Source organism: Erinaceus europaeus, chromosome 9 (genome assembly GCF_950295315.1).
Source record: "Erinaceus europaeus chromosome 9, mEriEur2.1, whole genome shotgun sequence".
NCBI classification, from domain to species: Eukaryota; Metazoa; Chordata; class Mammalia; order Eulipotyphla; family Erinaceidae; genus Erinaceus; species Erinaceus europaeus.
Genome location: NC_080170.1, coordinates 46,850,280 through 46,863,456, shown reverse-complemented (window position 1 = coordinate 46,863,456; position 13,177 = coordinate 46,850,280). Strand labels below are relative to the sequence as shown.

At 40.4% G+C, this 13,177-nt stretch overlaps 1 protein-coding gene across 1 annotated transcript in view; it reads left to right on the top strand.

Annotated features, from left to right (window-relative positions):
* The window catches only part of COLGALT2 (collagen beta(1-O)galactosyltransferase 2), a 90,546-nt gene that overhangs the window by 34,425 nt on the left and 42,944 nt on the right, over window positions 1-13,177 (top strand). Inside the window, exon 2 of the mRNA XM_060197821.1 lies at window positions 3,568-3,678. Within this exon, the coding sequence (XP_060053804.1) occupies window positions 3,568-3,678 (111 nt within the window). The remainder of the gene's footprint in view (window positions 1-3,567; window positions 3,679-13,177) is intronic.

Below are 13,177 nucleotides of genomic sequence, written 5' to 3'. Positions count from 1 at the left end.
CACTCCCCAGGGGTGCATGGAAGTATCCAGAAGCCCCCTGTTCTCCACATCTCTGTTCTACCTGTGATGAGACTGGGTCCAGTAGGATCCTAATCATCCTAGCCCCAATAGGACTTGTGGAAAAACAAAAAAAAGAGTCAGTTACAATTATTTCAATGAATGTGAGAACCAAGATGAGGAAAGAAAGCTGACCTTCCACAATGCAGAAAAATGTCAGCATCTTTGAACATTGCCAGAAAAATCTCAAATGGAAAAAAAAAAAAAAACTTGGCCACAGCCTCCTATAGTAGCTCTGTAATTCTGCACATGTGCTTGCTCACTGGTCTGGTCACCCTGCCCACTTTCCTGAGGGACAGTGACACACACCTATCATCAGCAAACTTCATTAGCCTAGTACATTCCCACCTGGGCAATGATGGTGGATACAGTCTAACCTGACAGTGGCTCTGTGATTCCCAGACCTTTGCTGACTGCACAGCAAAGAGAAGATAGAGGAAGAGCCACAGAGAAATCAGGACTGGGAGATAGCTCGCCCAGCAGAGTACATGCCCTGCTGTGTGTGGACCCTATGCTTTTGTTCCAGGCACCACGTGGGAACAGCACAGAAAACACTGGATAAGGTCTATGGTTGGTTGAGCAGTGCTGCAGTGTCTGTCTTCTCTCTGTCTATCTCTCCTTCTATAAGAAGTAAAAATGTAAAAGAAATTGGGGTGGGGAGGCCACTCAACTGCATCATACATGTACGAGTATCCATTCCCGTTGCCATCAAGAAAGAGAGAGAGAGAGAGAGAATTGGCCTCAACTTCCCTCTGCAGGCAAATGTGTAGGACCAGCTCTTTCATTGTGAGCACTAGCTCCAAGGACAGAGAGGGGATATCTAGGACCATGACAATCTGTTGGGACCACTGCTTTCCCATTGAAGGAGGAGGGGACCTCTCAGTTGCTTACCTCTCCTGCCTCTCCCACTCCTCTCCCTTTCTATCTCCCCACTCCTCAGTTTCTCTCTGCCTCTATCCAAAATAAATAAATAAAATATTTCAAAAGGATCTGAGACCTTCTTCCACAAAGCCTGCAGGCTGCCTGTGATTATGAATAAATATTTATTAGAGTTCAGCAGTATGTACTCATTTCTGTATAATTTTAGGCTTAGCTGCTACAAAGACAGAGTTAAGTGTAAACCAAACCTTTACTCTCTAACTCCTCAAGGAAAAGTTCCCTAACTCATGATGAGTGAAAATACATAGGTATTCATATTTCTGGAGCTGGGTGGTTGTGCACCTGATTGAGTGCACATGTTACAATGCTCAAGGACCTGGGTTCAAGCCCCCAGCCCCCACCTGCAGAGGGAAAGCTTTGCTAATGATGAAGCAGTGCTGAAGGTGTCTCTGTCTCTCTTCCTCTCTATCACCACCTTCCCACTCAATTTCTAGTTGTTTCTGTCAAATAAATATAATTAAAAAATTTAAAAAAAAAGATATTCATATTTGTTGTATCTTTAATGTGAATTGTGTTCCTTAGTGGTAAAATATCCTTCTTTGTCACACTAAATATTTGTGGCCTCAGTTATGCCAGGCCTACTATCAAGATTACAACTCTTTTCTGCTTTTTTTTATCAGCTCATTGACATGTCTTCATTTTTAGGTCATCTGAATAGCTTTGTATTACCACTACCACTACCATTACCACTATTTTAATCCAGAACACTAGTGTTACTGGGGATTGAACCTGGTAGCTCTGAGCCTTAGACATGAAAGTCATTTGCATAATCATTATGCTACCTCCCCAGCCCAATAACTGTTTTCAATGTGTATGTTATATAGAACAGGAATTTACTTTGTGATGTAGTTGGAAAAATATGGTTTGCTTTAACAAATGAGTTAAGCATCTTTACAAGTGGATAGATAGAACAGAGGGAAGTTTTGTGTCCATTATTTGAAGACTTTTTTGGTTAAGATCATCCAAAATAGGTAGGTGCAGACACCTTGCATTTGAGGGGTTTTGTTTGTTTGTTTTTTGCATCCAGGGTTATTGCTGGGGCTCAGCACCTGCACCACAATTCCACTGCTCCTGAAGGCTATTTTTTTTCCTTTTTGTTGCCCTTGTTGTTTTATCATTGTTGTGGTTATTATATTTGTTGTTATTGCTGTTGTTGTTGGATAGGACAGAGAGAAATGGAGAGAGGTGGGGAAGACAGAGAGGGGGAGAGAAAGACAGACACCTGCAGACCTGCTTCACCACTTGTGAAGCGACTCTCCTGCAGGTGGGGAACCAGAGGCTTGAACCGGCATCCTTACGCTGGTCCTTGCACTTTGCACCATGTGCAGTTAACCCACTGCCCAACCCCCAGATTTGAGTTTTATCTTGGGGACTGTTGAGGTGGTTGTCCTCACCAGGGCTTGTAATTAAAGCAGCAATAACCAGAAAGTGCATGCACCTCTACATGTTTCACTTCAGACTATGTCCACAGACAAGAGGCCTTCGGTATCAACTCTTCAGCTCCAGTAGTCTGACACCAAGTTGCAGATGCTAGCATTACGCCAACCTGACTCCCCTGGGCAATTGATCTCACCAATGTACCCTGGAGTCCCACCTCCCCAGAGCCCTGCCCCACTAAGGAAAGACAGAAACAGACTGAGAGTATGGATTGACCCGCCAATGCCCACGTTCAGCAGGGAAATAATTAAAGAATCCAGACCTTCCACCTTCTGCACCCCATAATGATCCTGGGTCCATACTCCCAGAGAGATAAAGAACAGAAAAACTTCCAGAGGAGGGGATGGGCTTTAGAACTCTGGTGGTAGGAAATGTGTGGAATCTTACCTCTCTTATCCTATGGTGTTGTTGATATTTTTTATTTTATAAGTAAATTTAATTAAAAAACTTAACTTGAAATGGAGATAAAACTTAACTATTGAATTTTAGTACTCTAGATGGTTTTCAGTGATGATAAAACAGACTTTATCTCTTTGATAACTAGCAAACCATACAGCAAAGTTTCCAACGGGATTTGTTAGCTTTCTCTAGAAAGCTCATACTGTTTCAGCACAACTACTCACTGTTTCTGCTATGAGCCAAGCCTCATTTAAGGATCTGATGACATATGACAATATTTTTCAATTTACCATGTGGCCTCAGGGAATGATCTCAGTGCCTCATACATGCACAGTACATTCTCTGAGTAGCTTTCTGGACTAGTATTTTCATTTTTTTTACTTAGGGAGGGAGGGAGAGAGAAACATGGGGGGGAGAGAGACAGAGATAGAGAGAAGAGAGAAAAGAGATATCACAGCATTGCTTTACCATCCATGGCGTCCATTCCCTCACCCTCCCATTTGGTGCCAGCACCTGAACCAGTGCCTTACACACATGGTAAGGTGTCCACTCTACCGGGCAAGCTATTTTCTATTCCCAGAGGTAATTTTAAGCCGAGTTTGGTCAATGAGGGTATTATTTTCCCATATATATTTTTTCCCCCAGAACTGATCTTTTTTATCGAATCTGTCCTCTTTTGGATCTGACATGCTTTGAATGACATTGCTGAGCTCTTCTGTGGTCTGTCTTGTGCAGGGCAGCCACGGATCACAATGTGGACAACACAACGGAGATCCTCAGGGAATGGCTGAAGAGTGTGCAGCGAGACTATCACTATGTGGAGTGGAGGCCCATGGAGGAGCCTGAGTGAGTATAGGAGGTTGTTTCCGGAACTTATCCGGTGCCCATCCCACTTGGCCAGGGTGTGGACTCCCAGTGTGGAGGAGCTCGTGACCTCTCCTCCCTCCCATCTCTGTGGCTAGTAAGCTAGGAGAAGCCACTGCTTCTCTTTTTGACAGATCTTTGTATTTCTCTCTTCTCTGCTCCTATAGCTACCACTCAGGTCAGATTCTCATTCATTCACAGTTAAGTTGCCCTAGTGGTATAGATTATAAAATATAATAGTGATGTCATTTATTCATATTTGGAGCATGAGCATTTTATTATAGTTTAGTTGCGTAGTGTTGGAGAATGAACCCGGAACCTAACTCACGTATGATACCAGTGAACTACAGCTAATTTTCTTCATTCTTTAATTTTGGGTTTTTTTTTTGTCATTGTTGTTGTTGGTTTTGTTTTTGTTTTGAGAGGATACAGGGGAAGACACAGAGAGAAGAGAACCACCACAGTGCTATTCAACCATTCATGGAGCTCCTCCAGTGCTGTCCACAGTGCTAGGGCTTGAACATAAAACCTCACGCGTGATAAGGCATGTGCTCTACAGGGAAAATTATCTCCCAGCTCTGAGCATAAACCTTTTAGAGGGACCAAGCCATGGCAAACCTGGCTTAGTGCATGCACAAGGAACCAGGTTCAAGCTCCTGCTCCCCACCTGCAATGGGGAAGCTTCACAAGTCATGAAACAACTCCTGCAGGTATCTCTCTGTCTTTCTCTCTCCCTCTCATTTTCCTTCTGCTCTATCAAATAAAGAAAAAGAAAAAAGGGAAAGATAGCCATTGAGAGTGTTGGATTTTTGGTTCATGCACCGAGCCCCAGTGATAATCCTGGTGGTGATATAAATAAACAAACCTTTCATAATTGAGGGACTACAGTGAAAACTGTCTACTTTTTAGATCAACCTAGCTTTCTCAGTGCTCATCTCTTGGTAACTATACCATTAAATTAGTTAAAAACCACCTTCATTATTTATGACTGCATCGTTATCCATGGCTATTTAATATATTTGGCTATATCATTTAATAAACCCACTTCTGGTAAACAGATTACTTCCAGTCTTAATCTTAGCAGTTTCTTGGTTGAGTCTATCTTCAACCCATTCTATATACTGCACTTGCCAATTCAGTCTCGCTCAAATACTAGTGATCCTCAGTAGTTCTCCAATACCTACAGAATAAAACGTTTAAATATCTCAGATCTATGTTTTGAATGTTGCCTAAACACAACATCAAACATTTTATACCCATTATTCGCTGCTTCTTCACAAAGGAAAATTACTTTATCCAGAATGTTTCTTCTATTTTCACCCTCAGCCCACAGATCCCAAATTCCATCCGTTCTGGGAAGCTACTGTTATACATGCTAGATAGGGAGATCTGCCTTTCTCTCACCACTTGTGATGCTTATTTTTCTTTCTTTTTTTTTAATATTCATTTAAAAAAGGAGACATTAACAAAACCATAGGATAAGAGGGGTGCAACTCCACACAATTCCTACCACCAGATCTCTGTATCCCATCCCCTCCCCTGATAGCTTTCCTATTCTTTATCCCTCTGGGAGTATGGACCCAAGGTCATTGTGGGGTGCAGAAGGTGGAAGGTCTGGCTTCTGTAATTGTGTCCCCACTAAACATGGTCATTCCATACTCCCTAGTAGGGTGGGTCTCTGGGGAAGCGGAGCTCCAGGACACATTGGTGAGGTCATCTGTCCAGGGAAGTCTGGTTGGCATCATGCTGGCATCTGGAACCTGGTGGCTGAAAAGAGAGTTAACATACAAAGCCAAACAAATTGTTAAACAATCATGGACCTAAAGGCTGGAATAGTGCAGATGAAATGTTTGGGGGTACTCACTGCAGACTATTGTGTACATTTGCTTTCAGGTATATATTTTGCCCTAGTTTATGGATACGTGTGAACATATGCTCTATCTCACGGGACCTAGTCTATATCTAGGTTTTGGGTCCTTTTTTAGGAAGTGAACCACCTGGAATGAAATTAGAGAATACTATGAAAGGAAAGGTCTCACCCGAGTAATGAAGCTGAAGGGTTGTCATTCCACACCAGAAGTCTCTGGACACAGTCTGAAGTGAAGCATGCTGAGGTGGTACTCATTGCGTTAATAGGTTGGGATCAGTGGATGCAATATTATTTGGTATGAATTGAGAGAAGCATGCAGGAAAGTGCGCCCCACCCTAAGGTTCGAGGACTGAGGGAAATATAGTGATGCCTGTTTTTCTACAGCAAGCTTTTTGGCACAATACACTTAGTCAATATAGTGAATTAACTATTTAAGTTATGCATTTTACTACATAACTTTTGGCTTCCGTGACAGGGCCTGGACTATATAAATATTTTACATTTTCTCAGTGTGATGTTCTTGGCAGGCATTAAATTAATACTTGTTGGATGAACAAATGACGTGAATAAATTTATTTAAAACTTACTCTTGTAAGTGTCCCCAAAGCTACTGCATTCCAGCTTAAGGAATGGCAGAAGTAGAATGAACTGAGTTGCCTGCATTGTTGCCCAGGACAAGTTCATTATGGTAAGCCATATTTCTATGATAGTAGTGCTACTGCCATTCCCCTAGTCTTTCTCTTGCTATAGTTCTTTACTTATTGATATATCTCAGATCCCAATATATGCTTCATATGTGAACCAAATTTAGCAATGAAATGTGGACACATGATGTATCTTACTGTGCAGTGTAAACCACTAATCCCTCCCAATAAAGAAATTTTTAAAAAAGAAAGGAATGTGAGCAGAAAAGACATTGAGGAGACTTCCAGATGTGGAGCTATGGAGCAGCAGTAGCTGTGTTTCTCTCCTCTCCTCTCCCGGGTCAACTAGGAATACCAAAGGAGACCACCTAGGACCAAAACAAGACAAGACAAGAACGACTTCAGGAACCCACCAAATAACTGGTGAGTGCAAACACATGTGGCTCGTGGACAGAGAGGAGCCTAGGGAGAGATTAAGTGGCTGGTAACAGTCCAGCAGTTTACCAGTTGAGATACCACCTCCAGTCTGTTTCACCAACAAGGGGATGGCTGAAGGGAGAAGAGGACTCCCCTAGGAATCACCAAATGCAACTATGAGTCTCTATTACTACTGCCTTCAGAATCTGGAGCAGCGGCAGGGAGACCCTGTGCTGACACCAGGGGACAGAGAACTAACCAGGAAACTCAGGAGACGATCTATACCTCGGTGGCCTAGCAGTGGGACTATGAAAGTCTCTTTGCATAACCACTGGATTATCTCTGCCACAGCCTAATTTATCTCTTGGTCAGGAGTCAGTGATTAAGCTAAGAAGCCTATATATAGTTTAAAAGCCCTCAGACTCCCATAGCCTACAAGGAAGCAAAAGAACAAAAGAGGCTTTTAAGCCACTGAGCTCCAACTCAGGGATTAAAATAATATTGGAACAACTGTTAACTTCCACCACTGTGAAACCTTTAATTACATTACTTAGACACAAGTCAATCCAGGCAATAGTGATCAGTAATTTGAAAAGTACTGAGAGACGGACCTCATAACATACTATATAGAATGGTTAAACCAATAAGAAGAAATAGTGGAGAAATGAACCAGGACAAGAGTCCAGATAAAAGTCCCCCAAAGTTGAAGCACAAAATAATGAGATCAACATCCAAACACTAGTTAAGGAAATAATCACAGGAGTGAGTAAAGAGTTTGAAAGAATTGTCATCAGAAATGCAGAAACAACAAATGAGACTCTGGAAGAAAACAATAATTACCTCAAGGTTATTAGAGAGCTGAAAGCTGAAATAGCTGAGCTAAGAACACAACTAGATGAACAAGCTAAAACAGTATCAGAAGAGGGCAACAAAGTAGATGAATTCCAGAAAACAGTAGAGGGCAGAGAGAATAGAATCAATGAGACTGAAGACAGAATTAGCAGGATCAATGACAAATTAGAGACAACTAAAAAAGAAGTAAGAGATCTCAAAAAGAGACTAAGAGATACGGAAAACAACAACAGTGACCTATGGGATGACTTCAAAAAAAAAAATATATATATATATGCATTATTGGCTTACCAGAGGAAGAAAGAGAGGGAGAGGAAGAAAGCATTCTTCAGGTCATAGTTGCTGAAAACTTCTCTAGTCTAGACAACATCAAAGACATAAAGGTTCAAGAAGCCCAGAGGGTCCCAAACAGAATTAACCCAGATTTACAGACATAGAGACATATCATATTTAGAATGGAAAGGAATAAGGATAAAGAAAGGATCCTGGAGGCTGCAAGAGAAAAACAAAGAGTCAGCTACAGAGGAAAACCCATAAGATTAGCAGTAGACTTCTCCACACAAACACTACAGGCCAGAAGAGAATGGCAAGATATCTATCAAGTGCTCAATGAGAAAGGCTTTCAACCAAGACTACTGTATCCTGCTAGACTGTCATTCAGACTAGATGGAGGCATAGAAACCTTCTCAGACAAGCAGCAGTTGAAAGAATCAACTATCACCAAGCCTGCCCTGAAAGAAGTTCTGAAAGGTCTCCTATCAACAGTCAGACCACCATAAATAGGCCATCTATCAGAACACTCTAAAAATCTGCAAGAATGGCATTAAAATATCTTCAATCTTTGATATCAATAAATGTCAATGGACTGAATTCACCTACTAAAAGGCACAGAATAGGAAGATGGATCAGAAACCACAACCCAACAATATGCTGTCTACAGGTAACCCACCTAACTCAACAAGACAAACACAGACTCAAAGTGAAAGGATGGAACCACAACCCAACAATATGCTGTCTACAGGTAACCCACCTAACTCAACAAGACAAACACAGACTCAAAGTGAAAGGATGGAAAACTATCACACATGCCAATAGCCGACAAAAAAGGGCAGGAACAGCTATTCTCATATCTGACACAATAGACTTTAAAATAAATAAAATTAAAAAGATGGGGATGGACAGTATAATGCTCAGTGGATCAGTCTATCAAGAGGACCTAACAATTATTAACGTCTATGGACCCAATGAGAAATCATCGAAATACATCAAACATCTACTGAAAGAGGTACAGCAATATATTAACAACAACACAGTCATAATAGGGGAATTCAACACCCCACTCTCTCAACTTGACAGATCATCCAGGCAGAAAATCAATGAAGACATGAGGGAGCTAAATGAGGAGATAGATAAACTACATCTATTGGACATTTTCAGAGTCATTCATCCCAATAAACTGGAATACACATTTTACTCAAGTTTACATGGGTTATTCTCAAGGATAGACCATATGTTAGGCCACAAAGACAGCATCAGCAAATTCAAGAGCATTGAAATAATCCCAAGCATCTTCTCAGACCACAGTGTAATTAAACCAATTAACAAAAGATTAGTAATAGTCCCAAAATGTGGAAGCTCAGCAGTACACTACTTAACAACTACTGGATCAAAGAGGAAATAAAGGAAGAAATCAAAATGTTTTGAGAGTTCAATGAAAATGAAGACACAAGCTATCAAAATATTTGGGACACAGCTAAGGCAGTACTGAGAGGGAAGTTCATAGCCATACAAGCACACATTAGGAAACAAGAAAAAGCACAAATAAACAGCCTGATTGCACATCTTGAAGACCTAGAAGAAGAAGAACAAAGGAACCCTAAAGCAACCAGAAGGACAGAAATCACTAAAGTTAGGGCAGAAATAAATAACATTGAGAATAAGAAAACCATACAAACGATCAACAAAAGTAAATGTTTGTTCTTCGAAAGAGTGAACAAAATCAACAAACCTTTAGCCAGACTCACAAAACAAAAAAGGGAGAAGACCCAAATAAATCAGATCATAAATGAAAGAGGAGATATCACAACAGACACCACAGAAATTCAACATATCATGCAAGGCTTCTATGAACAACTATATGCCACCAAGCTAGAGATCCTGGAAGAAATGGACTATTCCCTAGATACCTACGAACTTCAAAAACTAAGTAAAGTGGAACTAGATAATATGAACAGGTCTATTACAGCTAATGAAATTAAAAGTTATAAAAAAATCTTCCCCAAAATAAAAGTCCTAGACCACATAGTTTTACAAATGAATTCTAGAAAACCTTCAAAGTAAAGCTAATACCTCTACTTTTAAAAGTCTTCCAGAAGATTGAAGACACTGGAATACTTCCTTCCAGCTTCTATGAAGCCAACATCACTTTGATACCAAAAGCAGACAGGGACACAACCAAAAAAGAAAACTACAGACCAATATCTCTGATGAACATAGATAGCTAAAACATTGAACAAAATTCTAGCCAACCGGTTACAGCAGTATATTGAAAAGACTGTTCATCATGACCAAGAGGGGTTTATCCCAGGGATACAAGGTTGGTTTAATATATATAAACCCATCAGCGTGATCCACCACATCAACAGAAGCAACACCAAAAACCACATGGTAATATCAATAGATGCAGAGTAAGCCTTTGACAAAATACAACATTCCGTTATGATCAAAACACTACAAAAAATGGGAATAGATGGAAAATTCCTGAAGATAGTAGAGTCTCTATATAGCAGACCTACAGCCAACATCATACTCAATGGTGAAAAACTGGAAGCACTTCCCCTCAGATCAGGTACTAGACAGGGCTGCCCACTATCACCATTACTATTTAACACAGTGTTGGAAGTTCTTGTATAGCAATCAGGCAGGAGCAAGGAATTAAAGGCATACAGATTGGAAGAGAAGAAGTCAAGCTCTCCCTATTTGCAGATGACATAATAGTATACATAGAAAAACCTAAAGAATCCAGCAAGAAGCTTTTGGAAATCATCAGGCAATACAGTAAGGTGTCAGGCTACAAAATTAACATTCAAAAGTCAGTGGCATTCCTCTATGCAAACACTAAGTTAGAAGAAATTGAAATCCAGAAATCAATTCCTTTTACTATAGCAACACAAACAATACAATATCTAGAAATAGATCTAACCAAAGAAGTGAAAGACTTGTATACTGAAAATTATGAGTCACTACTCAAGGAAATTGAAAAAAGACACAAAGGAGTGGAAAGATATTCCATGTTCATGAGTTGGAAGAATTAACATCATAAAAATGAATATACTACCCAGAGCCATCTACAAATTTAATGCTATCCCCATCAATATCCCAAGCACATTTTTTAGGAGACTAGAACAAAAGCTACAAATGTTTATCTGGAACCAGAAAAGACCTAGAATTGCCAAAACAATCCTGATAAGAAAGAACAGAACTGGAGGCATCACACTCCCAGATCTCAAATTGTATTATAGGGCCGTTGTCATCAAAACTGCTTGGCACTGGAACATAAATAGATACACTGAACAATAGAATAGAATTGAGAGCCCAGAAGTAAGTCCCCACACCTATGGACATCTAATCTTTGACAAAGGTGCCCAGACTATTAAATAGGGAAAGCAGAGTCTCTTCAACAAATAGTGTTGGAAACAATGGGCTGAAACATGCAGAAGAATGAAACTGAACCACTATATTTCACCAAATACAAAAGTAAATTCCAAGTGGATCAAGGACTTGCATGTTAGACCACAAACTATCAGATACTTAGAGGAAAATATTGGCAGAACTCTTTTCCGCATAAATTTTAAAGACATCTTCAATGAAACGAATTCAGTTACAAAGAAGACTAAGGCAAGCATAAACCTATGGGACTACATCAAATGAAAAAGCTTCTGCACAGCAAGAGAAACCATTGCCCAAACCAAGAGACCCCTCACTGGATGGGAGAAGATCTTTACATGCCATACATCAGACAAGAGGCTAGTTACCAGAATATATAAAGAGCTTGCTAGACTCAACAACAAAAAACAACCCAACAACCCCATGCAAAAATGGCGGGAGGACATGGACAGAATGTTCACTACAGAAGAGATCCAAAAGTCCAAGAAAAATGAAAAAATGCTCCAAGTCTTCGATTGTCAGAGAAATGCAAATAAAGACAACAATCATATACCACTTCATTCCTGTGAGAATGTCATATGTCAGAAAAGGTACCAGCAGCAAATGTTGGAGAGGTTGTGGGGTCAAAGGAATCCTCATGCACTGCTGGTGGGAATGTCAATTGGTCCAACCTCTGTGGAGAGCAGTCTGGAGAACACTCAGAAGGCTAGAAATGGACCTACCCTATGACCCTGCAATTCCTCTCCTGGGGATATATCCTAAGGAACCCAACACACCCATCCAAAAAAATCTGTGTACACATATGTTCTTGTTAGCACAATTTGTAGTAGCCAAAATCTGGAAGCAACCCAGGTGTCCAGCAACAGATGAGTGGCTGAGCAAGCTGTGGTATATATACACAATGGAATACTACTCAGCTATAAAAAACGGTGACTTCACTGTTTTCAGCCAATCTTGGATGGACCTTGAAAAATTCATGTTAAGTGAAATAAGTCAGAAACAGAAGGATGAATATGGGATGATCTCACTCTCAGGCAGAAGTTGAAAAACCAGATCAGAAGAGAAAACACAAGCAGAACCTGAACTGGAATTGGCTTATTGCAACAAAGTAAAAGACTCTGGGATTGATGGAGGGGGTTGAGAATACAGGTCCAAGAAGGATGATAGAGGACTTAGTGGGGGTTGTATTGTTATATGGGAAACTGAGAAATGTTATGCATGTACAAACCGTTGTATTTACTGTCGAATGTAAAACATTAATTCCCCAATAAAGATATATATATATTTTTAAATTTTTTAAATATTTATTTATTTATTTATTCCCTTTCGTTGCCCTTGTTGTTTTATTGTTGTAGTTATTGATGTTGTTGTTGTTGGATAGGACAGAGAGAAATGGAGAGAGGAAGGGAAGACAGAGAGGGGGAGAGAAAGACAGACACCTGCAGACCTGCTTCACCACCTGTGAAGCGACTCCCCTGCAGGTGGGGAGCCGGGGTTCGAACCGGGATCCTTATGCCGGTCCTTGTGCTTTGTGCCACCTGCACTTAACCTGCTGAGCTACAGCCCGACTACCAAAGATATTTTTTTAAAAAAGACTTTGAATACTCTGTCAAAGCTTCTTACAATAAAATCTGTTTTCATCAAAATGCCCATGTCCCAAAAAGACTTATGAACCTACCCGGTACCTGGTCATTTTCTTTATAGCTAGAACTGATGATTCTAGTATATAAATGCCAAGGTCAGCATGAAAAATATATTAGGGGAGGCATTTTTAGGGCACTATATTCAGAAAAACAGGAATTTCACTGATCTTGGCAACAATTGGAGAAGACATTGCAGAGAATTCCTGTGCTGTCCATAGTTTTACTAATCTGAGTTGTTTAGTGGCAGTGTTTCTGTTTCAGTGTTTTTTCCTCTCTTTGAAGCCAATGTTCTGCCAGTGCAGCTATTAAGAATTCAAAGTGAAAAAGAAAAGAAAGAAAGAAAGAAAGAACTCAAAGTGAGGGCCTGTCTACTGTTATCATGACAGTGT